Source organism: Ctenopharyngodon idella, chromosome 8 (genome assembly GCF_019924925.1).
Source record: "Ctenopharyngodon idella isolate HZGC_01 chromosome 8, HZGC01, whole genome shotgun sequence".
NCBI classification, from domain to species: domain Eukaryota; kingdom Metazoa; phylum Chordata; class Actinopteri; order Cypriniformes; family Xenocyprididae; genus Ctenopharyngodon; species Ctenopharyngodon idella.
In genome coordinates this window covers 19669263-19696640 of record NC_067227.1, presented here as the reverse complement: position 1 = coordinate 19696640, position 27378 = coordinate 19669263, and the positions used below count along the sequence as shown (strand labels likewise).

Sequence of the window (27378 nt, the reverse complement as noted above, 5' to 3'; positions counted from 1 at the left end):
AAAGAATAGCTACTTAAAAAAAAAGAATCGCTACTTTTCCCAAAAAGAATCGCTACTTTTCTAAAAAAGAATTGCTACTTTTCTAAAAAGAATTGCTACTTTTAATCGCTACTTCTTTCAAAAAGAATCGCTACTTTTCCCAAAAAGAATTGCTACTTTCCAAAAAAGAATTGCTACTTTCCCAAAAAAGAATCGCTACTTTTCAAAAAAAGAATCGCTACCTTTCTAAAAAGAATAGCTACTTTTAATCGCTAATTCTTTCAAAAAGAATCGCTACTTTTCCCAAAAAAAATCGCTACTTTCCCAAAAAAGAATAGCTACTTTTCAAAAAAAGAATCGCTACTTTTAATCGCTACTTCTTTAAAAAAGAATTGCTACTTTTCCCAAAAAGAATTGCTACTTTTCCAAAAAAGAATCGCTACTTTTCCAAAAAAGAATCGCTACTTTTCCAAAAAGGAATTGCTACTTTTCCAAAAAGGAATTGCTACTTTTCCAAAAAAGAATCGCTACTTAAAAAAAAAAAAAAAAAATCGCTACTTTCCCAAAAAAGAATCGCTACTTTTCAAAAAAAAGAATCGCTACTTTTCTAAAAAAGAATAGCTACCTTTCTAAAAAGAATAGCTACTTTTAATCGCTACTTTTCCCAAAAAGAATCACTACTTTCCAAAATCGCTACTTCTTTAAAAAAGAATCGCTACTTTTCCCAAAAAGAATCGCTACTTTTCCCAAAAAGAATTGCTACTTTTCTAAAAAGAATCGCTACTTTCCCAAAAAGAATCGCTACTTTTCCAAAAAGATTTGTTACTTTTTCAAAAAACAATCACTTCTTTTTCAAAATGTATCTCTACGTTTTCAAAAAGAATTGCTACTTTTCTAAAAAAAATCACTACTTATTCAAAAAAAGAATAGCTACTTTTTAAAAAAAAATCGCTACGTTTTCCAAAAAGATTTGCTACTTTTCCAAAAAAGAATCGCTACTTAAAAAAAAAAAAAAAAAAAAACGCTACTTTCCCAAAAAAGAATCGCTACTTTCCAAAAAAAAGAATCGCTACTTTTCTAAAAAAGAATCGCTACCTTTCTAAAAAGAATAGCTACTTTTATTCGCTACTTCTTTCAAAAAGAATCACTACTTTCCCAATCGCTACTTCTTTCAAAAAGAATTGCTACTTTTCCCAAAAAGAATAGCTACTTTTCCCAAAAAGAATCGCTACTTTTCTAAAAAGAATCGCTACTTTTTCCAAAAAGATTTGCTACTTTTTAAAAAAAGAATCGCTACTTTTTCCCAAAAAGAATCGCTACTTTTTCCCAAAAAGAATCGCTACTTTCCCCAAAAAGAATCGCTACTTTTCCCCAAAAAGAATCGCTACTTTTCCCCAAAAAGAATCGCTACTTTTTCCAAAAAGATTTGCTACTTTAAAAAAAAAAAAAGAAAAAAAAAAAGAATCGCTACTTCTTTCAAAAAGAATCGCTACTTTTCCCAAAAAGAATCGCTACTTTTCCCCAAAAAGAATCGCTACTTTCCCCCCAAAAGAATCGCTACTTTTCCCCAAAAAGAATCGCTACTTTTCCCCAAAAAGAATCGCTACTTTCCCCCAAAAAGAATCGCTACTTTTCCCCAAAAAGAATCGCTACTTAAAAAAAAAAAAAAAGAAAAAAAAAAAGAATCGCTACTTTTCCCAAAAAGAATCGCTACTTTTCTAAAAAGAACCGCTACTTTTTCCAAAAAGATTCGCTACTTTTTCAAAAAAGAATCGCTACTTTAAAAAAAAATCGCTACATTTTCCAAAAAGAATCTCTACTTTTCTAAAAAGAATCGCTACGTTTTCCAAAAAGATTTGCTACTTTTTCCAAAAAGAATCGCTACTCTTCAAAAAAAGAATCGCTACCTTTCTAAAAAGAATAGCTACTTTTAATCGCTAATTCTTTCAAAAATAATAGCTACTTTTCAAAAAAAGAATCGCTACTTTTAATAGCTACTTCTTTAAAAAAAGAATCGCTACTTTTCCAAAAAAGAGTCGCTACTTAAAAAAAAAAAAAAAAAAACGCTACTTTCCCAAAAAAGAATCGCTACGTTTTCCAAAAAGATTTGCTACTTTTTCCAAAAAGAATCGCTACTTGTTCCAAAAACAATCACTACTTTTTCAAAATTTATCTCTACGTTTTCAAAAAGAATCGCTACTTTTCTAAAAAAAAATCAATACTTATTCAAAAAAAGAATAGCTACTTTTAAAAAAAAATCGCTACATTTTCCAAAAAGAATCTCTACTTTTCTAAAAAGAATCGCTACGTTTTCCAAAAAGAATCGCTACTTTTCAAAAAAGAATCGCTACTTTTCAAAAAAAGAATCGCTACTTTCCCCAAAAGAATCGCTACTTTTCCCCAAAGAATCGCTACTTTTCTAAAAAAGAATTGCTACTTTTCTAAAAAAGAATCGCTACTTTTCTAAAAAAGAATCGCTACTTTCCTAAAAAAGAATCGCCACTTTCCCCAAAAAGAATCGCTACTTTCTCAAAAAAGAATCGCTACTTTCCCAAAAAAGAATAGCTACTTTTCAAAAAAGAATCGCTACTTTTAATCGCTACTTCTTTCAAAAAGAATCACTACTTTTCAAAAAAAAAATCACTACTTAAACATATCGCTACATTTTCCAAAAAGAATCTCTACTTTTCTAAAAAGAATCGCTACGTTTTCCAAAAAGATTTGCTACTTTTTCCAAAAAGAATCGCTACTTGTTCCAAAAACAATCACTACTTTTTCAAAATGTATCTCTACGTTTTCAAAAGAATCGCTACTTTTCTAAAAAAAAATCACTACTTATTCAAAAAAAGAATAGCTACTTTTAAAAAAAAATCGCTACATTTTCCAAAAAGAATCGCTACTTTTCAAAAAAAGAATCGCTAGTTTTCCCAAAAGAATCGCTAGTTTTCCCAAAAGAATCGCTACTTTTCCCAAAAGAATCGCTACTTTTCCCAAAAGAATCGCTACTTTTCCCAAAAGAATCGCTACTTTTCCCAAAAGAATCGCTACTTTTCCGAAAAAGAATCGCTACTTTTCTGAAAAAGAATCGCTACTTTTCTGAAAAAGAATCGCTACTTTTCAAAAAAAAAAAAAAAAAAAAAAAAGAAAGAATCGCTACTTTTCAAAAAAAAGAATCGCTACTTTTCAAAAAAAAGAATCGCTACTTTTCAAAAAAAGAATCGCTACTTTTCAAAAAAGAATCGCTACTTTCCCCAAAAAGAATCGCTACTTTCTTAAAAAAGAATCGCTACTTTCCCAAAAAAGAATCGCTACTTTTCAAAAAAGAATCGCTACTTTCCCCAAAAAGAATCGCTACTTTCCCCAAAAAGAATCGCTACTTTTTCAAAAAGAATCGCTACTTTTTCAAAATGTATCTCTACATTTTCAAAAAGAATCGCTACTTTTTCAAAAAAGAATAGCTACTTTTCCCAAAAAGAATCGCTACTTTTAATTGCTACTTTTTCAAAAAAGAATAAAAGTTCTTTCAGGAGGAGGAGGAGGAGGATGAGGATGAGGGGCAAGGAGACAAGGAGTCTTAGATGAAATTCGTGCCACTAGCTGACCATGTCGTTGTCCATGGTATGACTATGAGGGAGGCTGGGCAATGAGTTCAGCCAAACTTAAGTTGCTTCACCATCGCCTCGATCATGAGAACCTTCGGGGAGGAAAATAGGTAGGTCTACCTCAGTGTACTCTACTGTAACTTTTGAATGTTACAACACATGCATCAAAGTGCCTTACATACAGATAGTTTCTGTCTGCTTCCATTTTGTAAAAAGCATGTGTTATAGTTACAGTAATCAGTAACTCTATTTTTGTAGGACACAGAGACGATGGAATGGAAGAAGCCTGACTAGACATTTCAGTTGATGTGTGCCAGGGGTGGATCAGGCATGCAAGAGGATTTTCCCCCCGCTGCCTGGATAGGACCAATATAGCCTGTGATGCTGACGAGATTCTCTGGCCTGTCCCAGACCAAAGATGTGATGCTGGGGCAGAATATTTTTTGTTGTTGTTTGGTGTATTGTACTGTATAGTACATTAAGGAATAAAAAATGTGCAAGTGTATACATGTGTTCATCATTTGAAAAGTTCCTTGAGGGGGAGAAAAACAAGCAACATAACTTATTACTGGGTTTTGGTTTTGGTTTTTGTAGTATTTTTTGAAGAATGAACGGTTTTTAGTGTAGAGCTTCATTTTGACCTGAAAATAGGATGTTTGGGGTATTGGGTGAGACGTTATGGATTTAAGCAATCGAGAAAAAGCAATCATTAAAAACAATCAATACATTCAAAATTCAAAATGCATCAGTACTTTTTTAAAGAACAAGATAGTCATTCAAAAACAGTCTAGTTATTCTAAACCAATGTATTGAAAAGAATCGCTACTTTTCTAAAAAGAATTGCTACTTTTTCAAAATGAATCGCTACATTTTAAAAAAGAATTGTTAAATATTTTAAAAACATTGATACATTTAATACATTTATTCAAAACGCATATATATATTTATTCAGAACGCATCGATACATCAGTACTTTTTTAAAGAACATTTGATAGAAATTCAAAAACAATCTACAGTTATTCTAAACCAATCGATACACTTCCCCAAAAGAATCAGTCTTGAAAAGAATCGCTACTTTTTCAAAATGAATCGCTACATTTTAAAAACATTGATACATTCAACAACAGTTAATACATTTATTCAAAACACATATATATATTTATTCAGAACGCATCGATACATTAAAAACAATCAATACATTCAAAATGCATGAGTATTTTTTTAAAGAACATTTGATAGTCATTCAAAAACAATCTACAGTTAATGTCTTGAAAAGATTCGCTACTTTCCCAAAAAGAATCGCTAATTTTCTAAAAATATTTGTTACTTTTTCAAAACAATCGCTACATATAAACAAAAATCACTTTTTTAAAAAGAATCAATATGTTCCCAAAATGAATAACTACTTTCCTCAAATAAATCACTGTTTTCTATGTTTGTATGCATATGCCCCACTCTTCTCTACAATGGTAACCCAGTGAAATTTAAAACATTCTAATAATTCTAATATAGAATTCAGTGAACACTGAACACTATTAAACACTATCAAGCATCCCCAGTTTTCATCTTACTGCAAAAAACATAAAATAACATCACATTTTTAAACATTTTCTCTCTTTATCCAGCCATATGCAATGCATGCTGGGAACTAACAAGCACCGCCCATTTTCAATTAATGGAACAAAATTCATTCATGTAATCCCAACACAAACGGATTAAGTAAACTTCAATACTAGATATATTTACATGGACAATAAACAATGAAATCAGAAATATCCTGTATCCAAAAAAACTGTGCACCTCAAGTGTATGGACGTGTACGGGATTTCCCCGCTTGACTGGCTTGACCTAAATACATTTGCACACAGGTCACACACTTTAAGTTTTACTGAAATTTCCAATGTCCGATTTAACCTGGAAATTACTCTTTTCATGTAATGATGGAAACTGATTTAAAAGAAATTGTAAAATGTTGAGTCAGTTTGTTTTGGTTTTCATGGACTTTCTGTTTGTTGTCATTAGTCACATGTTCTTTTGTTATAGTTTCCCACATCAAAGTAATTGTAGTAATACTGTTTCATGGCCACCAAAAGTTAAAAGGATAATTCACCCCATATGACATTTTATCTTTTTGAAACACAAAAGAAATTCTTGACAGAATGTTCACTGTGTTCCTGTCTAAAGTCTAAAACCCTGCTGGGTAGGGTTGTTTCACTTCAGTGGAGCCACAAAGACCACACAAAGAGTTTTACCCCCGGTTTCACAGACAAGGCTTAAGGTAGTCTTAGTCTAAAATGCATGTTTAAACTGTTTTAAATAGAAACAACTTGCACTGACATATCTTAAAATATGTCAGTGCCATTGTTTTGTCTCAAGATGCACACCAGTAATGTTTCTTTTTCTAGTGAACATTTATAAAAGCTACTTAAATGCCCTAATTGAACTTAGGCCTAATCCTGGCTTAGGCTAAGCCCTGTCTGTGAAATCGGGCCTTAGAGTTGTTAGTGTCAGTGCTGGTTGCAAGTAATGATAAAAAAAATCTGGATCTAAGCACAGCAATTCTTTAATAAAACAAAAACTCTAAATAACTTGATACTCACTAGAACTGGCAAAACACGAACAGAACAACCCAATGATTTCTAATGTAGACAGATGTATGGGATAAGTCAAGTCTAGGAGGCTATTTTGTGAAGCTGTCAACACAGGAATCCCAGAAGGCATGCCTTTAGTTGACAAATGCCCCATTTAGGAGTAAAACTATACATTATTAAATTATAAATAAATTATTTTATTTACAAGTGTCATGCTTGTGTTTTTCCCCCATTTTATTCATTGCACCTGTTTCTAAATATTGCATTATCTAAGTAATCTATTTAGATCAATCTATATTCAGAAACAGATGCAGTTATTTTTTAAAAAAAATTTCTGTTGATCAAAATAAAAGAATGTTTGGTAATATTATTTTTAATATGAGAGAAATCATTGCTGCCACTGCAGTTTTTTTTTTCTTTTTTTTTTAGTGAGAAGAACATTTTTATAATCTTAAAAGAACCATTTTCAACTATAAAGAACCTTTTGGGCAATGGAAAGCCTCCATGGATGCTAAAGGTTCGTCATGGAACCATAATTTCCAATAAAGAACATTTTTTAAGAGTGTAGTTTCTAAAAAGAATCACTACTTTTAATCGCTACATTTACCAAAAAGAATCTATTACTTATTTATTGCTTACGGTAAATTAGTCAAATACAGAGCTTTGACTGAAGTTTAAATAATATTAAATATTACAGAGAAATATGGGAATATTAATTCAAAGTTTTACTTTGGGTGGAGGCATGATGATCAATAGTGTTTTCTAGCAAAATATGTAGCAAATAGTTTCATTTTCTATTATTCTGTTGATTGTTTGTTTTAGACAAAAGAAAAGTTAACTCATTCAATTATAAAAAAAGACTGCCTGGTTCACGGAAGATCACACGCCCTGATATTCTGCATCCTTCCTATAAAAAAGAAGTGCAATTCAAATGCATTTTTACACCAGACAATCATGGAGTCGAGAGCCTTCTGTCTGCTGATACTCTGCTGTTGCATCAATATCTGCAACTTTTATCCACTCATTCGTCCCAGCAATGGACTCAATGCATGCCTGAAAAACCCATCTTCAAAAGCGCTGGAGGTTCTACCAGGTGGAGGCTGGGATAACCTGTGCAACATAGACATGGGACGGGTGATGAATCTGAGCTATTCCCAGTGTCAGACCACAGAAGATGGTGTCTATCTCATTCCAGATGAAGTCTTTGTCATTCCACAGAAAATGAGCGGAGTGGAAACAAACTCTGAGATCATCATGTCATGGCTGGAACAAAAAAGCTCCACTTCAAGCTCCATTAATGCTGATGTTTCCTTCTCTTCGGTGCTCAATGGAAAATTCTCCATAGAAAACCAGCGCATGAAAACCCACCAAGTGAGAGAGGGTGCTGTAACAGCACGAGTTCAAGTAAGTCAAATTAAGTTTAACAAAGTTGTCAAAAAATCTGAAAATAATTTTATATAGTCTGAATTACTCAACTCAACTAAAAATTTAGATTTTTTTTTTTTTAGATAATAATAATAATGATATTCAATATTACCTATTTTTCTATTTTTTCACTTCTATGAAAAAAATATATAAATTCAGAAGACCTTTCTTTTCATTACGATTAATCACGTAATGTCAGCATTTATACATTTTTTATGCCATAATATGTATTTGATTTGTAAAGGTGTATATGTTTGAACTTTTTATTTAGTTGGTCTATCTTTTCTCTTTTATTTATTTTTTTTAGGTCCGTAACCATCTGTACACTGTAAAGGCGTATCCTAACTTTATTCTGGACTCCCGCTTTGCTCGACAGGCAGAGGAAATTGCAGATGCCATTAAGAACAATCAAACACGTCTAGCAGCGTATCTGTCAGAGAGACTCATATTTGATTATGGTACTCATGTCATCACAAGTGTTGATGCTGGTGCAACTTTGGTGCAAGAGGACTATTTAAAAACATCTTATATCCAGAAGAATCAGTTAGACATGTCTTCTGTTTCTGCATCAGCAAGCCGTTTCTTTAAAAAAGTTACGTTTGGTATTGGTGTCAGTGCATCCCTGGAAACTTCTGAAACTAGCAGTTATCAGGGTAACGTCACATATTCTTTCACTCAGAGTCATGGTGGAGCTTTATTCTACCCAGGCATCACTCTGCAGAAGTGGCAAGAGAGTACACTCAATAATCTGGTGGCTATTGACCGCTCTGGGCTGGTCCAGATTCCAAAAATTTCAACTTCCAGGCAAATGTAGATGATGCATCTTGTCAAGGACCAGTCACCAATCTTAGCTTTGGTGGCATTTACCAACGATGCACTCCATTGACATCAGATGGAAATACCATCTGTGATGAAACTGCACAGAAAAACCCAGCCACTGGTGATTATTCTTGCCATGCGAAGTTCAAAACCACCCTATTACGCTCTGAGACAGTAGAAAAAGGTTATGAGTGCAAAACTTCCCTGTTTTAAATGTGGTTTCTTATGGTTCTTTACTTGTGTAAACAAATATGTGTTTTTGTCCGTCGTGCAAAGGTGGACACCTACTGGTGTTCCACAATTCAGAAAACACCTCTGTGTTGCCAAGTCCAAAAAAGACTTGGCAACTCCTGTTGAAATTAATCAATGTTTGAGAGGTCTGGAGGAGAAAAGGCGGGTGTAACCTGTGGTCTGATAGCTTTGATTGCTCTTGTGGCGTCAGGAACTCTATTAAAACAAAGAGGTGTGCTTACTTTGAGATGTGCTTTGAAGTGTGGTCCAACTTGAGAGTTGCATAAAGAGTCAGAAAGAACAAAAGCTTTTATCCAAAGCTACTTATGAATGAGGAGTACTGTAACTGGAATCAACTGGGGAGGGGGGGAGAAGGGGGTTGAAGGGTGTAGTCATTAATAAAAAAAAAAAATAAAAAAAAAGAGTTTTGCTAAATGAAAATAGGACAAATGGTGTAAAAAGTCCACACAAAGCATTTAAATGAACACGGATTTTGATTGGTAACGACAGTCATATGTCATTTCATGACGACAGACGTAACACGACACTGTCATTATTTTTACACCAGCTAGAGGGCGCATGCCTTTAAAATGTAAATATAGTATATAATATAATAAGGTGCTTGAAAAACGACCTATAGGGTTGTTTTTTTTCTGCTGTGCTCTCAAATAATATTGCATAATGTAAATAATATTTCTCCATTTGCAAATCATATGCAGTTTTTTTTTATTTATGCAATAAAGACACCCTTTAACTAATATTTGTGGCTTATGCCTCTTTTAAAAACTTTTCAAGAATGTTTTTTTTTTTTTTTTTAATTGAATTTAAACATCTGTTGAAATCCAATGGCTGACTACTTTTAAAATTTGTTTTTATGGATACATATGCAGATATTTTAGATTTTGAAGAAAACCCATTTTGTGTTTCATGTATGCTTCTAAAACAATTCAGACAGTTTCAGTAAATTTAAATATCTTTATTTAGAAAAACATAATACAAGGACACACACGCAGAACAAATTTGATAAGGTAAAGTGTAACCAGTTTAACAGATATATGTTATTTACAGCAGTGCCTCACAGCAGGTCTACAATCTGGAACCAACTCACCAGTCCTGTTGAGGGCTAAACTCTGCTGATAAGTGAAGTACAGTCATTCAGATGGAACATTAAGACATGGTGTGGAAGATTAACATAAGTATTTCAGGTGATCCCTGAGTAATACAGTCCCCTCTACGGCCAGTACACTTGTCCAAGATTTGTGTGCATTTAACAACTGACCTCAAATATTTGAACACTGGAAAACTGCTAGTCTTCACCAAACCCACATGAAGTAAATTGGTAATAAAAAAAAAAAAAAAAAAAGTCAGGTTTATGGTTCCGTGTTGCTGTTTGCACTTGATAAATGGAGGGAAATGCACAAGCAGCTACTGGCTCCATGTTCTTTGTTTTAAAGGCCAAGTGAGACTTTGAGCAGCTCTGCCATTTGTTCAGTCATAGCACCATCCTCACCTGAACAAAAGAACAAGTGACAATGGATTAAAGGTTCAATAAACCTATGTGAAAAACCAGATAAGACCACAACTGATAATATAGCAATACCCGCCCCCCCCATATTTATGTAGCCTATATGAATCGAGAACAATATATCGTGCCTACTGAATACATCAATTTACTAGTTGCTTTGACTAAGAAACTGAATGGTGAGAGTAAACATTTTCGATTTTCCATCCTCTTTCTCTTTCTGTGACCTGTGGGTCTGAAACAGTTTGTGTGCAGACACTCACCTTCATCAGTGGTCATGTCCTGTTCCAATTTTAGCTTCTCCTGTCCAACGCGGAGCATGCAAGCCTCAATCGAGTCCCTGCTGATAAGCTTGATCACCTGCACTGTTCTGCAATGCAAAAACATGATCAGGAACTACATTTCATTCTTTGTTAATGGCAATCTCCATTTTATTGTATTGACACTAACCTGGCCTGCCCCATTCGGTGACAGCGGTCCTCTGCTTGTTTATCATTAAATGGATTGCAATCAATGTCATGCAGTATGACTGTGTTAGCCGAGGCAAGGTTGATTCCCTGGCCACCAGCCCGAGTCGACAGAAGGAACACAAAGATCTCAGGACTTGTATTGTATTTGTCAATGAGACCAATCCTAGAGAAACAAGAAGGGTTCAAGTAGATTTAACATTTGTTCAGACAGGCAGCAAAAAAAAAAAAATCAAGACTTTATGGCACATTCTACTCAAATCTGTTTAGTTGTTCTGGATCATTTTGTTTTTAATTTTTTGGGACATCACACACAAAGCACAGTAGCGTGAACATCGATTTATGCTCACATGTTGCTTTCACTATGAACTGAATTGTGAGTAAACATTTTCAATTTTCTAACCTTTTTCTCATGACCAAGTTATGGTTGCCACAGTATATGTAGATACAACATCTTTAATGAAAATTGGCTGTCTGAACAATCATATTTTATTACTCGCCAAGTAATGGCGAGGATGCAAGTGCAAACAAAGTGACATTAGGTACTAAAGCCCACCTCTCTGCCATGGGAGTAGAACCATCCAGTCGAACAAACTGATGATCAAGGTGTTTGAGCAGAATCTCCACAATGTCCAGCATCATGGTGAATTGACTGAAAAGCACAACCCTGTCACCCTTAGGGTAAAAGATATTAAGTTAGTATATCAAGTTAAAGAATAAGTTATTTTAACACATTAGTAGCAATAAAACAAACTAAATTGAGACACCATCAAGACAACAGCATCAAGACAAACCTTTTCTTTGAGCTCAGCGAGTGTCTTGGTTAACAGCGCAAACTTCCCAGAGTCTAAGATGAGCTCTTTATCCAGCTGAAATTTGCTAATAGAGCTGTACTGCTTACATAAATTATGCAGCTCAAAATCAGACATCACTTCCATGTCCTCCTGGATCAGTGCAGGGTCGGCATCAAAATGTGTCGGCTCCTAAAATAAGCAGAACCATGTCAGTTCAACGACAGTATACAACACAACAGTGGTTCTCAACCTCTGACTGCAAGGTACAAAATTCAAAGGCCCTTTGAACCTCATCAGATGTCTGTGATTTAATGGATAAGTATTTTTACTAAATTTCTCACTTTCTTGCCAATTAAATATTTTATAGCTTAGCATTTTTAGAAATACATGTATATTTAAAAAAAAAAAAAAAGTATACAACTGTTTTTTTTTTTTTTTTAATTACCCATTTTATTAATTTATGACTTTTCCCAAGTCTAGAAATCACACTTTTAAACTTAGGTTACATTTGTAGACTTTTTTTTTTTTTTTTTTTTTTTTTTTTTAAACAAGATAATTGGAGCATGTTTTACAAGAAAACACTAAGATTTTCTACTTCAAAATTTTAATTTCGATTAAAAGTTTAATTTAATGTTACTTGCCATTTCTTTGAAACAATTTTCACTCAGAAATTACTAGTAAATTTCACAAATTAAGTAAACCCTACAGTTTTTGTTTCAGAAAAAAAAGAAAAAAAAAAAAAGAAAAAAAAAAAAAAAAAAACGGTTGTTGAGGGAGTGATTAAAAAAAGGTTTTTAATGTGGTTTTAACATTGTAATGCTTGTTTCACCTTATTTTAAAAAAGTTCTAATAAATTATTCTAATTTTATGAATTCTAATCTTGAGGCCCCCTTGGACATTTGCTGAGGGCCCCCCTCCAGGTTGAGAACCACTACTATACAGCTACTTGCTACACTAAAAAACAAATTCTCCCAGGGCTGAATCCATGATGAAATATTTTGTTTTTATATGCACAGTTCAATATTTATTATTCAGCCTCCCTTACACATTAATCTCCCAGTCCTCACCTTAAGCATAGCTTTACTCATGGCAGCCAATTTGTCAGTGGTGTAGTACTGGCGGTGCAGCAACGGATGATTAGCCATCTTTCTCAGCTGCATCATCACATTGCAAAGCTCCCGCTCTGAGGACAAAAAGATGAGAGGGAGTGTGGGACAGGTGCTCAGAGATAGAAAAACAGTCTTAAACATTCCCATTTTGTTTTACAGATCTTCCAGCTGAGAGGGAACCAGTGCATCTTCTTGACAGCCTGCATATAATTTGTCAGGTAAACCTGAATACAACATAGCCAAACTAAAGCACAGAATGCATTACTTCTAGACAGCATGTTGGCATAAAAACTGAATTGCACATACTGTCTCCATTTGGTGTCGTCTTGAGCCTTTTGAAAAGTTTGTCATACAGCTTCTGCTGGGCGTCACTCATGGGACACATTTCAATTTTCTCCATTTTTGGTGGAAGCTGTTTCAACACCTAGAATGACATTTGCAAAGTCATACAATCAGAGAGGGCAAAAAACAAATATACTGGTCATATAAAATTCTATATATATATATTTTCACTACAGACGACAGAATGTAGATACATTTTATTTTGATGGATGACCAATTCTGTGGTATTTTCTCAGTAATGAATTAGTCCTGCAATGAATGCCTCTCTGTACCAAGATATAGTAACTTATTAAAGATCTGATTCTAATCACAATGAGGAAAATAGGGTCTACCTCACGCTTGACTCGTCTCAGGATGAATGGCTTCATGATAAGTCTGGCCTGTGCGATTCTCTCCTTATGAAAACTGCTTTCCTCTTCTGACGACCTCTGAAACAAAGCAGATCATCTGCAAGTGAGAGAGCTTTCTGTCTGGGTATATAATTACTTTTTACTTGGGAAGCATTTAGATTCATTTTTTAAAAAGAGATGGCACATATAGTATTACTTAGACGTAATCTGTGTATACCGTAGAGAACATTTTGGAGATCTGTGAGGTACTGCTAGAGAACATAGAGGGCATGATAAAGTTCAGCAGGGACATGAGCTCCAGCAGGTTGTTTTGTAAAGGTGTTCCAGTCAGCAGCAATCTGTGCTCAGCCTGTAAATGACAGACACAACCATGTATAACCAAGAAATGCACACAAACAACTCTTCTACCATCCTCTCTCTTCATTAAGCACTTCCCAAACTACCCCAAAAGAGAGAACTGGCAGGGAACAGCATGTCTGTAAAACGTATTTACAATAATGTTTATAGCACAGAAGACTGCTTGTACTGACATTGATGGCCATGAGGTGGCGGTAGCGCAGCGAGTTCATATTTTTCAGCATGTGGCCCTCATCAAACACGGCATACTTCAGCCTCAGCTTGCGGAACAGACTGCGGTCATGGTCATTCCCTATTGTGAGATTGTAACTAATACAGATGATAATAAAGAAGAATGAATAAACAAAAGGACAGGCAAGTGTTAACATCACTGAATACAATTTACTTTCATAAATGCAAAGTCTGGTGTTTTTTTTCTTAGTGCAACATTACATAAGGACTGTAATCACAATACGCTGAGTCATCTTATACTTACGTGGATACTATGATGTTGAATTCAATCAAGCCACTGAGGATGTCTTGTCGCAAATATCTGCGATCTTCCACAGACCCTACAAGTTTAAACACAAAAGAATAGAAAGGAAATAAGAATTATGCATTGATATGTATTATTTTACAGCGGGGTCTGAGACCTATCTAGGTTTCAAAATCCAATTTATTCTTTGAAAAAAAAAAAAAAAATTTATAATTGAAAAACTTTAAATAATGAAACTTACAATAAAAAAAAAAAAAAAAAAGATTAAAAAGGTTTAAATGTGCTTGCCTGGAAACTGACTCACCATAGTAAATAAGAACTTTGAGACTGGGGCACCAAAGACCCAGTTCACGAACCCAGTTATCTGCAAAGAGAGATGGTGAAATAAATCATCTTAAGCAGTATTTAAAGCAGAGTTCAGATGCTACACTTCCACTGAAATAAATGTCTCTTACCCAGTGTGGACGAGGGTACGGTAATAAGATGAGGGCCCTTAATTCCTTTTTCATACAAATGAGCCAGGAAAGCGATGGCCTGAATTGTTTTACCCAACCCCTGTGGAAAGACCCAATTACTTATAACCAATATCCATGGTAATAGTCCTTTACTTAAAAGGAATCAGTAACCTACTTGGATCATTCCACACCACTGTATGAACTCAAGATGACAGTGACTCACCATTTCATCTGCCAGGATGCCACTCAGCTTGTGCTGGTGCAGAAGAATCAGCCACTTCAAGCCGATCAGCTGATATGGCTGTAGTTTGAAACTAACAGAATTGAAAAACAAAGAGGTTTTATAAAAAAAAAAAAAAAAAAAGGAATAACCCCTGATATCATAGCAGGCATGCGATCAGCTGAAGCTGCAATTTTTACTCTCATTTGGCGCTTTAATATGCTAAGGATGTCCCGCAGATTTGCACAATTTATTTAGTAATTGTTTAAGGCCATTTTGTGATTTCAACCATCATACAATAACTAGCTCCCCCCCAACCATTTTTTATTGGATTTACACAAGACATACTTTTCAGAAAATATGGATATCCATATAAATATATAGGTTTGATAATGAGAATAGATATGAGCTCACTTGCTGCTCAGGACTTTGGGTTGCTTGATGGAGCCCATGCCCGCTTCTATGACCTGGGTGACATCTTTAGTCATTTTCTGTGCAATCTTCTCACATCTTCCCATGAGGTCTCTAACCACCTGCCTCTCCTTAAGCACCACCTTGCAGCCATGTACCAGCTCTATAGACAGGCCATTATCCTTATAGAACTGCTCTTTCTGAAAGGAAGAGAAACACAATTAGAGACTTTCCACCATTTGGTTGAGTGGTTAATGTAGCTGAATAATGCCACTCTGTACCAACTGGGACTTGCTGAAACAGTTTTGGTTTCCTTTCCAATCGGGAATGGTCACGTCACCCAATGCCATTCCACCAGCACTATTCACCTGTCTTGACCACAGATAGCCAACAGTGCCAGGCATGTAGTACATGGAATGGTTTGGAGATTTCCCATTTTGTTACCAAATAATTTTAAAGTAGGGTGGCAAATTTTGACACCTCATTTAAAAAAAATTATAAAATTCTGCTAAATTTTCAATCTGGCAACAGCCAGAAATACAAACCTGCCACTCAGAATAAAATAAAAACAGCTGAGGCACAAATCAGGATTATACCCAAGTCTAATGACTCTTTGAATATGAATCAATGTCTAAACAGCCAAAAGAGTAAGATTAAGAGTGACAATTAAAACAGCAGTACAGAGTGCACATATTAAATTCTTACCACATCTTTCCAAGTGTTGAACGGCCTCAGCGAAATGATCTTCTGGGCTTTTTTGATTGAGCAGCCAGATATCAGAGCAAGCTCATCTAGGGAAGCCTCTTGGAGAAACTGAATGATCTTGTCCTGAAGACTGCTAGAGACACTGTCCTCATCCTCCGAGTCCAGATCATCAGAGATACTCTCAACATCACTGTCAATCTCATCTTCGTCCTCAGATTCACTAATGTCTTTTAGAGGCAATTTATCGCCCCTCTTCCGTTTAAAGGATGCGTTCTTGGTCGTGTTTTTGCTGACTGCAGATTTTTGTGTTTTTGGAGTAGACACACTAGAAACTTTTGACATGGGAGATGGTACTGCTGTCAGCCATTTTGACAGACTAGACAAGCTGTCTGGCTTTTGTAGGCTCTTGCCATTTTTTTCCTTGGAGTGAGATGATTCTGACTTTTGTTTTCTCTGATCTTCTGGTGAACTTGAATCTTAACGGGATAAATCATAGATGGCTTTTAGTCAATTCATTCTCACATTAAAATTTCCATTTAGACTACAATTAAATCTTCAAATGAAACTGAAATGCTGTAACAAATCACCTGTTGATGAAAACACAAGCAGTGATCCCAAGGCATTCTCATAGTCCCATTCGTGCTCCCTCAGGACATCCCTCAGGACCTGTTACACAAATTGAAGACAAACTCTTCAGAACTTTCCAGTGCTCTTTCGTCATGACTTCAATATGGTTTCAAACTTCTAGCCTACCTCTTTTTCGATATCAGGCAGTTTCTTCTTCATCTTCTTCAACAAAGCCTCCTGCCTCTCTCTGCTTGGCTCTTGACTCTCATCATCTTCAGAATCTTCATCCTCCTCAGATTCCGAATCTGAACGCTGAATCAGAGTCAACAGCTATTTTAAAGTTCTCCATATTAATGCAAAGAGAAACACGTTAGGTTTAAAATATCCAATTCAAAAGATCTTACCGCAATTTTTCTCCTCTTCTTTGGCTGATTATCATCATCATCTTCACTATGTCCCGCTTTGCCTTTCTGTCTGCCTGAATCTGCATAAATAAAACAGCTTTATATGAAATATAGTTTATAATACAGTACCTCAATTATAAATCACCTTTAATTTGTACAAACTAAAACTAGAGTGATCAGACGTGATTGACCACAAAGATGTGAGTATTCTGGAGCATTAAATCATTGGTTGAATGTGTAACATGTATGTAAGTAAATAAATAATATATATAAATAAATAAAAAACCTTTACCTTCATCCCCATAAACCATCAAACAATGTGCTATAGCTCCCTCCAGTGTGCTGGTGCTCTCAACCACCTGTCACAACATAGTTACATAAAAATACAAAATTTACAATGCTAACAGTATAAAATTCACCTGATTTAAGTACTACTGTTACACCAAAGAGGGACTCTTTACCTCCAGTAGATCTTTCTTACTCTTCTGAGGGAAGATCTCTAGTAGTTTGATGATTCTGTCCTCCATCTCCTTGTTCATCTGGTGCTTGGACTCTATTGAATCCCTGTGAAGTAATTGTATGTTAATTGCACTTATTACAGACTAGATGGGTTTCAAAACGTTCAAATAAATAACCCTCGTGACAACCAATAAGCTTCAGATCTAAAGAAAAATGTGTGAAGCAGCTGACGTGTTGCAGGCTCACTTAAGACAGACTCATAGTCTTGCTTACTTGGACATCTTGACAGCTTTATCATCTGCAAATACATCCTCCAATGTGTGTCTTGATGCCTTGCCTGATGCACATCGACCATCTGTCTTTCTTTGGTGGGCTGCTTGAAAATAGAATTTTATTTTCAATACTGAATCGAGACAACATTTTGGTTGAATTCACCGTCCTGTCATGTTACAAAGATGCAGTCACAACTCCTAAATATGCTGTAAAATAGGGTCTGATACACTGGTAAACAAACAAAAAAGAGGGCAGGTCAGCGTCAATCCCAAAATAAGATTAAACCTTGCGGATTACGGAATGGAGAACCATGAATGGCTTTACATACATTACAGCTACATTACAATATAAACTCGCATTCCGTCTCTTATCAACACAATCACACATAAAAACAAGTGCGTTTATGATGTCCGCCATGCTCTAGGTTGAGCATAGCCATTTTTATTTACAATGAACAAAGCCCCGGCGGGAAATGGCCTTTTGTTCTTACCCCGTTGGTTCTCCTTATCCGAGCTAGATTCATCCAATGATTTACCGTGCCTGTCGACTGCATTGTCCCTTTGGAAACGGAACCGGTCCAGGTTAAAAAGGCTCATTGTAATACCAATATTTTCCGTTATGAGAATCGTCTATCTCGCGCGACCTAATATCCGCCGGTGACGCTCGTGCTCTTGATTCTGTTCGGTGATTAAATATTCAGGCCAGCTTCATCGATATGATATAGATACACCAGTAAGTGACTCAAATATAAATTCTGTGAAATAGCCAAGACTTAAATTGTTCGGCATTGGAACATGACAGTGCGGTAAGTAATGAATACAGCAAATAACACGTTCCCGCCACCACCGGCTGACATGCGTCATTTCCGTTTGTGAGCCAATAGAAATAGAGCGGCTTTTTTCCCTTTAAATTTTCAGTCAGGATTATAAACATTAAACTTTACGATATTTTACAGAGATCCAATTATGGAAAATAAAATGTAAAATGTATAAATTATAGTAATTATGTATAATAAAATATATAGAGGAAATGTAAATACTAAATAAATGTTAACTTAGATAGATAGATAGATAGATAGATAGGTGTTGTGCTAAAAGATTGAAATAGACGGTTTACAATTCTAACATTTTGACATCGAACATGACAAATTTTACATTAATATATCACTCCATCCATCCACTAGGTGACACACTTGGATTACAAAGCTGCATGTCCTCTTACGTGTCCATAAGGGGGCGACACTGTGTCTGTTTCTGACAGAAAGAGCATAAGAATGCCTGACTGGAAACAGGTCCTCAAAACCCCCATCACAAAGCTTTTTTGTGAGATTTTAAACATAGATCATATTACATATCATGTCAAGATCATATTTTATTCTACATTTCCACAATGTAATTGGTTAATTTAACATTGGAATAATTTGGGTTACTGGAATAATCGGAATAACTGGAATAATAATTGAAATGTTTCAAAGTTTTATACAGCAGTGCATGCACAAACTATCTGATCATTCTTTATATACCCATTACATGTTTAGCAAGATGCTAGCTTTTCAGTTGGATTAATGGTGGATTTACAGAAGGATTTATTATTATGTTTAATCTGTGATAATTATAAGAACAGTTGGCAACCATCCACATACTACTGTAGATTCAATGTCAAAAGTACATGTACGCAGTATGCAGTCCTGAATTGTGCTGAGTATTCCATGCCGCCACTCTGTCTCCCTTTCCTTGTCACTATGGAGATTCCTATAACTTACACTAATGCCATGTACACAATGGGCACACTGACATTGAGTTTGATCAGACTCCTGACCCTAAACAGCAGGGAACTGAATCAGGGACCCCAGTTAGTTTTACTGCAGTCTCATTGGCATAAACCCCATCACAACATTAGCAAAGTAAAGATAGTTGCAACAACTACAGTGAAAATGTGTTGAAACATTAAGATGGTGATAATGTGTGTGTGCCAGTGATGTTTCTGCAAACCTGCATACATCAAAAGCTCTCCAGAATGGAAGTTAGCGATGACCAGACTCCATCCGTGCTCATTCTCATCAGTTTACTGTGTCAATGGCTTACATAAGTGTATGACATCCCTATGGAAGTTTGAGGAATTGTGCTCAAGGTTGACCTACCATCCTTGCGGACTTGTCACTTTGTCTGTCACTATCCAGTCGCCATGGCTCCCTGCTTGTCCGAGACCCGACGGCGGCAGGGAGTACCTTATCACCGTGGCAACATGTCTGCGATTTGGCTCCTTCCCACCCCCTAAAACAAAATACCCGCCCATTCCAAATGGCAAGATCATCACAAAATTAATTGCCATTGTCTCATTTCACATTCATTAGACATTATCCAGGAGCTGTCAAACAAGGCTTGCAATTCTAGGATGGACGAAACGTGCAGATTAATTATGTTGATTTATGTTGGGATAACTCTCATGTGTGGTTGACGGCGGTTGCCTTAGATATAATGTATACAGTAGCCACCATAATAGGCAGAAAAAAGGCTCAGTATAATGTTATTATGTTTCCTTGATCAACAAAGAAAATTATTGTTTCTGGAGAATAGTTTGTGGGCAATAAAAAATGTTATTTTAAAATATTTTTTATTTATTTTTAGCTAAAACAGCTTATATTAAAAAGCGCTGTCAGCTTATTAGAAAAGTTATTCAGAGCAGTTTTGACTATATTGACGATGAGTGGAAACAGCAAAGTGCTTTTTGATAGAGTAACAAAGTTTGAAATGCCATCCTGTCAGGTCAGTGCATCATGTTTGTCAGATTTCTTTTTGGAAAAACTTAGACTTGAACGTGTGTGTGTGTACCTGGTATTCCCTACATTATGGGGACCAAATTTCCCCACAAGGATAGTATAATACCAGTAAATTTTGACCTTATGGGGACCTCTCTTTTTTTTGGTCCCCATGAGGAAAACAGCTTATAAATCATACTAAATGAAGTGTTTTGAAAATCTAAAAATGCAGAAAGTTTTCTGTGATGGGTAGGTTTGGGGTTGAGGTTAGTGTAGGGGGACAGAATATACAGTTTGTACAATATAAAAATCATTATGTCTATGGGAAGTCCCCATAAAACATGGAAAATAGTGTGTGTGTGTGTGTGTGTGTGTGTGTGTGTGTGTGTGTGTGTGTGTGTGTGTGTGTGTGTGTGTCTGCAAACAGTAAATGACAATGTCTCCCTGCACCACAGCTAGAGGTCCCACCCTGGCGGGCGAGTTCCAGGGTGGTGCTGCTGGATATTTTTAATTAAATCAGCCTACAATGAGGAAGATGGAAGTGGAGAGAAGTTGGGAAGGAGGGGGGGCTGGGGTTAGTGAGGGGGATCTGACCATCTCCAGGGTAAAGGCAGTGTGGGAAGAGAATGTGCACCTCCTTGCTGTGTCTTCTCTTTGTGTCCCGCCACTTCTTATATACTGTGGGAATTCCCAAGGAATGAGAGGTGAGAGACACACACTTGATTTGAATCAAAATTTTGATGCACATAAGAGCAATATGATATGATAATAATTATTCCCAGATTAAGAAGTTCAAAATCAGCTACAGAACTATTATTTGAATGAGAAGATAAACATCATTCATATGGATCATTCTGCATATGAGATGGTATTAGTGACAGACAGCTAGAATACCAGTGATTTATGACTAGTGATTTGCTTTGACCAGATATATTTTATTGGAATTTGTGTGTGTGTATATATATATATATATTTTATATTTATATAATTTATAGAGTAAATAATAAAAAAGCTATTAATGTTAACAAATACAACTTTTGATTTTAAAAGTGTATTAGTAAATACTCACAATTAACTAAGAAATATTATTAAATGCTTATTTAAAATAATAGTTCATGAATTAAAATAATAATTAGTTGCTGCTTCTTCATTGCGTGTCACAGATGATAATGAAGAGCAAGCATATGGTAAGATAAACAACACCACCAAAAAGTTCTGTCTCCATATTAACTGTACATTTTAAAAACAGGTACAGGCGCCAAAAGCTCTTGGACAAATAATGATGACATACAAAGCATCAAGGCCCTCGCTCTCATTATTTCCCACTGGAGGGACGCTGTGATGGCTCGACTGGGACTGTGACGCAGGGAACACACCCCTGCTGATTCGGACTGGTGGGGTCAGTCTGAGCTGGGACGGGCCCAGTGGGGAGGTGGTGACAGTCACAGTGGAGGAGGAGTAAGGAAGAAGGGCCCCACCATGGGAGTCGATGTCTGACATGACCCTTCCCAGCATGGCCTCTGCAAGGTCTCAAGAGGCCATCATCAGGCTCTGGACCGGTCGTCATGATTCTCACTCCTTTTGCCATGAGATCTGCCTTTGTTCATCCACTTTGCTAGTGGACTTCATACAACAGCTACTAGATTTGCTTTGAGTTTAATGGGCATCAAGCCCATTTGATCAGTGTCCAAGCCCTGGACGAAGATCATTCCACTTTTTAATAATTATTATAAAGCGTTCAATATAATTAATTTTAGGAATGTGCACCCCCTGTCTGTGTCTTTGTGTCCAACCACATCTTATATACTATGAGAATTACCAAGAAATAAAAGGTGAGCAAGACTTATTTTGAATCAAAATAATGCCTGTAGAGACGATTGCTTATAATATAATAATAATCATTATTCTTAGCTAATGATCAGACCTAAATGGATTGGAACATCTGTCATTCACAAAGTTATACACATCCCTCACTCCTACACTTCTTAAAAATAAAGGTTCTTTATTGGCATCTATGGTTTCAGAAGGAAACTTTAACGTTCATTGAACCTTTCCATTGCACTAAAGGTTCTTTATAGTGGAAGAAGGTTATTTAGTTTATTAAAATGTTCTTCATATGAAGACAAAAGTGCTTCTTTTTTAAAATTGTTCACTGAAAGGTTCTTTGGGAAACCAAAAATGGTTCTAAACATGACGGCACATGCTAGTCTATGATTTGAATCAACTACATAAATTTATCCACTAACCGTTCTGAAATGTCCAGATGCATTCTGAAAGTTGTAACTTCTTCCTGAGTCTCTCCATCAGTGTCCAACTCCGGTTTGAACAATGTAAGACTGAACACCGTTACTGACAATCATCATTTTGGCTGCGTGAGATTCTCCAGCTTTGTTGTTGAGCAACCAAAGCACGAGCTGTTAAAACGCAGCCCTCTTCTGGAAAAAGTGGCAGCAGCTCATTTGCATTTAAAGTGACACACACACAAAAACGGCTTGTTTTTGCTCACCCACATAGGGGCAAATTTTTCAGTGCAAAAATTCAGAATATGTGCCTAATTATTTCACATTAAAAATCAAGAACTACATATGAATGAGCAAATGAGGATCGACACACAAACATCATTCATAAACATCACTGTGCGTACTGAATACTTGTTGATATCAATTAATTGGTGCAGCTGTATCAAGAGCTACAATGTTATTTTCTTCCCAATTATCCAGCACTTTTCAAGAATTTTTTTGACAATAGATTTAGTTCATACCACTGGTAAGAATGACCACAACATAACATACTAGCTGCTTTACTATTTGATTAAGAAAGTTAAACAATTTCACTTGAAAACAGTGATCTGTAGTATATAAATCTGCCAAGCACAAGTATATTCTGAATGGTCCTCAGTGTGTCCTGAACATGTGTATTGTGTTGTAGCTCTGTGATGTTTCCCTGGTTTTGAGGTGTGATATTCAGTCCTGCCCACAAACCTGGGAGAGGAAGTAGTCCAGACCTATTCTTTCTTTTATCTCTCAATGACACTAAGCGGAAAAAGAAATTGACGGACATGACAGGCGTGCACTTGTGTAACCTAAGCTTAAACCCCACCTCCTGTACCTTCATCCCATTAACCCTCCTCCCTGTCAGTGATCTGGTCAATCTCAAGGTGTGCTACGATTCTCCATGAGCACGTCCACCTCGGATTCCCTTCTTCCTCCTCATCTTCCTCTTGACCTTTCTAAGTGACTCTGCTTTTCTCTCCCGTTCTTTCCATACCTTTCTCTTTCCCACTCTGTTTCTAAACCAGGGGGCCGTCTGGGCTGCTCCCACAAAGCCTCCACTGTGTCACCGGCAGCCTCTCTGCCTGTGTCCCCATCCACTACTGTGGGAGTAGCAGAGCGTGAATCAGAAAGGAGGAGCCACTTATCTCCAGCCTGCCCCCCTCCACCTTACCCCCCACTCCCCCTGCCTCTCGGGCACAAAGGCTGTGCCTCTTAACAGCGCACAATGATGCTGATCTAAAAGGTTACTTTGCCCTGTTCCCCCTCTCCAGCACCATCATCCTCCCCCTGCCTCCCCTCCGGTCACTGGCCCCTTCCAGCAGCATGCATGAAAAGAAAGTCTAATGGCTGCTTGTTAGCCACTCCAGTGGCTGCACTGATCCGGCTTATCTGCCCCATCGGTTGTACCCGAGATGTCTGCATGAATGTCGGTGAGATTCAGGCCAGGGTCATGTTTTCATTCGCCCAATCGGCCTCAGGACTGATAAGACAATTTGTCAGAAAGTAATCAGAGAAGGGGGCTTCAGCCATTAAAGTTCACCATGAGATGAAGGAGAGGAGAGGTACCACACCTCGTATTTCTCTTCTTGCTATTCATTCTTGCATTTTGAGTAGGCTACTTTGGGTCACAGAGTTCATAGGTTATTTTGGTCGCTTAGACATTGTGCCTTTATCTTCCTCCATTTTAGCTGATTTGTATTAACACTCAAGTTCTGCTTGGGGTCTCGGTGACACCAGGGACATTGTAATGCCTTTAAAAATTCTTAAAGAGATAGTTAATTAAAAAATATATATATATCTTTTACTCACCCTCATGTCATCCCAAACCTGTTTGACTTTCTTTCTCCTGCAGAACACAAAAGAAGATATTTTTAAATGTTTTTTTTTTTTTTTTTGCCCATACAATGAAAGGCAACAGGATCCAGTGTTGTTGTAGACTCCACTGACTTTGTATGGACAATAACCATTGAAACACATACACATAGTTCTGCAAGTTGCTTATTTCAATTCATACTTTTTGAAAATGTGCTATTATTATTCAATTTGACCCCAAACAAAAGCAATTATTACATTAAAAGCATTACAATATTGGATACCAGTCACATCTAAGTGAGTGCACCTCGTGATAAAGTCAGGCTCAGAAATATCTGTCAAAACGATTTTAATTACCTCAAAAAAGCATTTTATATGCTTATTGAAGATAAAATAAGGGGTTCATTATGTTTATACATACATCATTGGGGTCTCTGGAACCCCAAACATTAAAACAATAAAGTTAGAGCCCCCCACACATTTTGTCTGACACACCCATTTCTTGGAGTCTCTACTAACGAGCTTATGACCTGAATCAGGTGTGTTTGTACCCTTAAAGAGGACCCAACAATGACATTAGCTGGATTTCCATCCAAATGTGAAGCGAATCTTTTCAAAGTTTGCAAAAACAAAAAGAAAAAAACAAAACAAAACAAAAACAAATGTGAATTAGGTGCGTTTCCTCAAGTTGTTTGAGCGGATGATGGTGGCATTGGTAACCTAGTAACCAACAATAAATCAAACACCATCAGCAGAAACAGACGATTAGTCACATGGGTTTAAAGGGTAGGTAACACAAACAGTTTCTACCAATCTCATGTTAATCTTGAGTACCTGTAGAGTAGTATTGCATCCTTCATATCTCCAAAAAGTCTTTAGTTTTATCATATTATAAAGGATAGACACGCTGTACCGAGTCTTTCTGAAAAAAGCTGAGCTCATGGAGGCGTGTCGTGGGCAGAGCTAAAGAGTCACGAGCGTGCGCAGCTTTTGCGTAGAGATCGTCTGCAAGCTGCGATATCATTATAAATAAAAAGGGAACAAAAACGTTTGTGGTTTACATTATATGCACTTGCGCCGATTGCCAACAAAACACAGACATCTGATGCAGTTTTACTCACCGCCCGTGATCTGCAAATCCAGCATCGAACTGGGACTTGTTTACAAAGCATTCATCACCGAAATTCCGAGAACAAACAAACATACGTGCACAACTCCATTGCTGCCCAGGAAAAACAAACTTCATCCACTGTTCCCATCCACTGTTTCCCTCTGGGTGATGTGTGTGTACACGCTTATCAGGGAGAAGTGCCGATACAAGGAATTACGCCCTTTATTACGTGATAAAGGGCCATACTCGAAAAAAAAAAAACTCTCCGAAACCGGAAGTAGTGTATTTGGCACAGAAATACTCTGTCATACGTCCAACTCGTGTTTTGAAACTTTGGCCATGTTTAGCATGAGAATGCAACTCTTTAACAGTATAAATTAATCAGAATGCATGAAATAGCATTGCTTTAATGTTCGCTATACATCAGAATTTATTCAGCAAATGCATTTTCATCTCCCATTAGTCACATAAACTCTTTTGCGCACAAGTCAAAAACCACCTCAAGCAAGCGTAAAACCTTTTTTCGCAAATTAGGTTTTTTTTCTTTGAAATTTGGCGTTTCCATCACTCGCTTCTGATGCGATACTTCAAAATGCGCATAAAAACAGGGTGATGGAAACACAGCTGATGTCATTACAAACCTCTCTTTTGCAGAACACAAAAGAAGATATTTTGAAGAATGTTGGTAACCAAACAATTTTGATTTCCATTGTATGGAGGGGAAAAAAACACTGAGCCATTACTCAAAATTTCTTCTTTTGTGTTTCACAGAAGAAAGAAGCTCATACATGTTTAGAATGACATGGGGATCATGACAGAATTGTCATTTTTGGGTGAACGTTACTCTAAGATACTAATATGAAACTTTTAGGAGTAAATAAGGTAAAACATATGGGTAAATCCTATAATGCATAGCAAATTCTTTAAAATGCAATAATGATTGTTCTATAGCTTGCTTTGCTTGCTGGAAGGGTTCTTTATGCCTCTCCCTCTCACCTCCTCTCTGATCAGTATGCCTCCCCTGTGGTCACTTTCCTTCTCTGGCCCTTAATCCAATCCTGCCAAGTCCCCATAGTCACAGTGGACTTTTGAATTTTCTCTTTATACCCATGGAGTGCGCTCTTAATCGTCGGTTATTGCTCGCGATCGAATTTGTGGAGAGAGGGCAAGTCTTTAGTGATGTGATTTCGGGCACCCTAACCCAATCTGCTTCCAGAGCCTTTCTTTTACACTCTCCCTTTCATCTTGCCACAAAGCGATGGCATTTTAATTTTCATTCTCGTGTTACACTTTATTTATTTAGCGGGCTGTTTTTTTCTCGCCTTCCACACAGATCCAGGTTGGTATTGATCACTGCAAATGACATTATTTTCCTCAAAGGAATTGTGGAGAGTATGTTTTTCTTTGAGATTCTTTTACGGCAGATACGTCTCTGGTTAATCTGGGCTGTGGTGAAGAAAAGACAAGCTGGTAATAAGTGTTTATGGATGTGAGAATGCTTCAATATGTGATATTGACTGTGTGCAATGTTGTTTCATTAGTGCTTGTGGTGGACAATAATTTTAAAAAGCAGAAGTAGAATTTGTCTGTTATTTTAAGGGTGTAACTGTATTTCAGCAGTTTATACTTTAATGGATACAAACATTTTTACACAAGAGGAAAGAAAAAGTACATAATAAATACACAAGACTGTTGGTTTTACTTGATTATTTGAGCATGTTTGTTTTTTGTTATTTTATTGGAAGTGAAGTTATATAGTCTTACTTGTTTTCAAAAGACTTTCCCTCATTTCATCCAACAAATTGATTATGTAATGAAACTACAAGGGAAATGAAACATTTACTTCAACTACATTAGAAAATGTGAC

General features: G+C 36.4%; 2 protein-coding genes and 1 long non-coding RNA gene across 4 annotated transcripts; 2 read left to right on the top strand and 1 right to left on the bottom strand.

The window, feature by feature from the left end:
* Positions 1 to 3401: 3401 nt before the first annotated feature.
* Positions 3402 to 4086, top strand: LOC127518138 (uncharacterized). The gene is made up of 2 exons (XR_007931464.1): positions 3402 to 3691; positions 3840 to 4086. It is a non-coding gene; the product is annotated as an uncharacterized LOC127518138 (long non-coding RNA).
* Positions 4087 to 7114: 3028 nt separating this feature from the next.
* On the top strand, positions 7115 to 8511 carry LOC127517772 (macrophage-expressed gene 1 protein-like). Its single transcript, XM_051903864.1, has 2 exons — positions 7115 to 7576; positions 7905 to 8511. The coding sequence occupies exons 1-2, from the start codon at positions 7127 to 7129 to the stop codon at positions 8409 to 8411; spliced, it is 957 nt and encodes a 318-aa protein (XP_051759824.1). The 5' UTR covers positions 7115 to 7126; the 3' UTR covers positions 8412 to 8511.
* A 1097-nt stretch (positions 8512 to 9608) lies between these two features.
* smarcad1a (SWI/SNF-related, matrix-associated actin-dependent regulator of chromatin, subfamily a, containing DEAD/H box 1 a) lies at positions 9609 to 18419 on the bottom strand. 2 transcript variants are annotated; one of them, XM_051903862.1, is made up of 23 exons: positions 18048 to 18419; positions 17558 to 17660; positions 17287 to 17389; positions 17118 to 17184; positions 16826 to 16905; positions 16608 to 16733; positions 16442 to 16520; positions 15855 to 16330; positions 15153 to 15349; positions 14742 to 14832; positions 14519 to 14618; positions 14368 to 14427; positions 14064 to 14139; positions 13762 to 13897; positions 13449 to 13580; positions 13214 to 13309; positions 12846 to 12963; positions 12498 to 12613; positions 11431 to 11619; positions 11193 to 11311; positions 10620 to 10802; positions 10433 to 10539; positions 9609 to 10157 (listed from the first exon to the last, which is right to left on the bottom strand). In XM_051903862.1, exons 1-23 carry the CDS (start codon positions 18151 to 18153, stop codon positions 10096 to 10098), a joined length of 2922 nt encoding a protein of 973 aa, XP_051759822.1. In that variant the 5' UTR covers positions 18154 to 18419; the 3' UTR covers positions 9609 to 10095. The 2 variants fall into 2 exon arrangements, with proteins under 2 accessions (XP_051759822.1, XP_051759823.1); XM_051903863.1 differs by having other exon boundaries at positions 17558 to 17657.
* Positions 18420 to 27378: the final 8959 nt, after the last annotated feature.

Coding starts and splice junctions, on each gene's coding strand:
- LOC127517772 (XM_051903864.1), top strand. CDS start 7,127: ATGGAGTCGAGAGCCTTCTGTCTGCTGATACTCTGCTGTTGCATCAAT. Junction 7,577..7,904: donor CTGTAACAGCACGAGTTCAA/GTAAGTCAAATT, acceptor TATTTTTTTTAG/GTCCGTAACCATCTGTACAC.
- smarcad1a (XM_051903862.1), bottom strand. CDS start 18,153: ATGAGCCTTTTTAACCTGGACCGGTTCCGTTTCCAAAGGGACAATGCA. Junction 16,734..16,825: donor AGAAGAGGAGAAAAATTGCG/GTAAGATCTTTT, acceptor ACTCTGATTCAG/CGTTCAGATTCGGAATCTGA. Junction 10,158..10,432: donor GGACATGACCACTGATGAAG/GTGAGTGTCTGC, acceptor TCTTTTGTTCAG/GTGAGGATGGTGCTATGACT.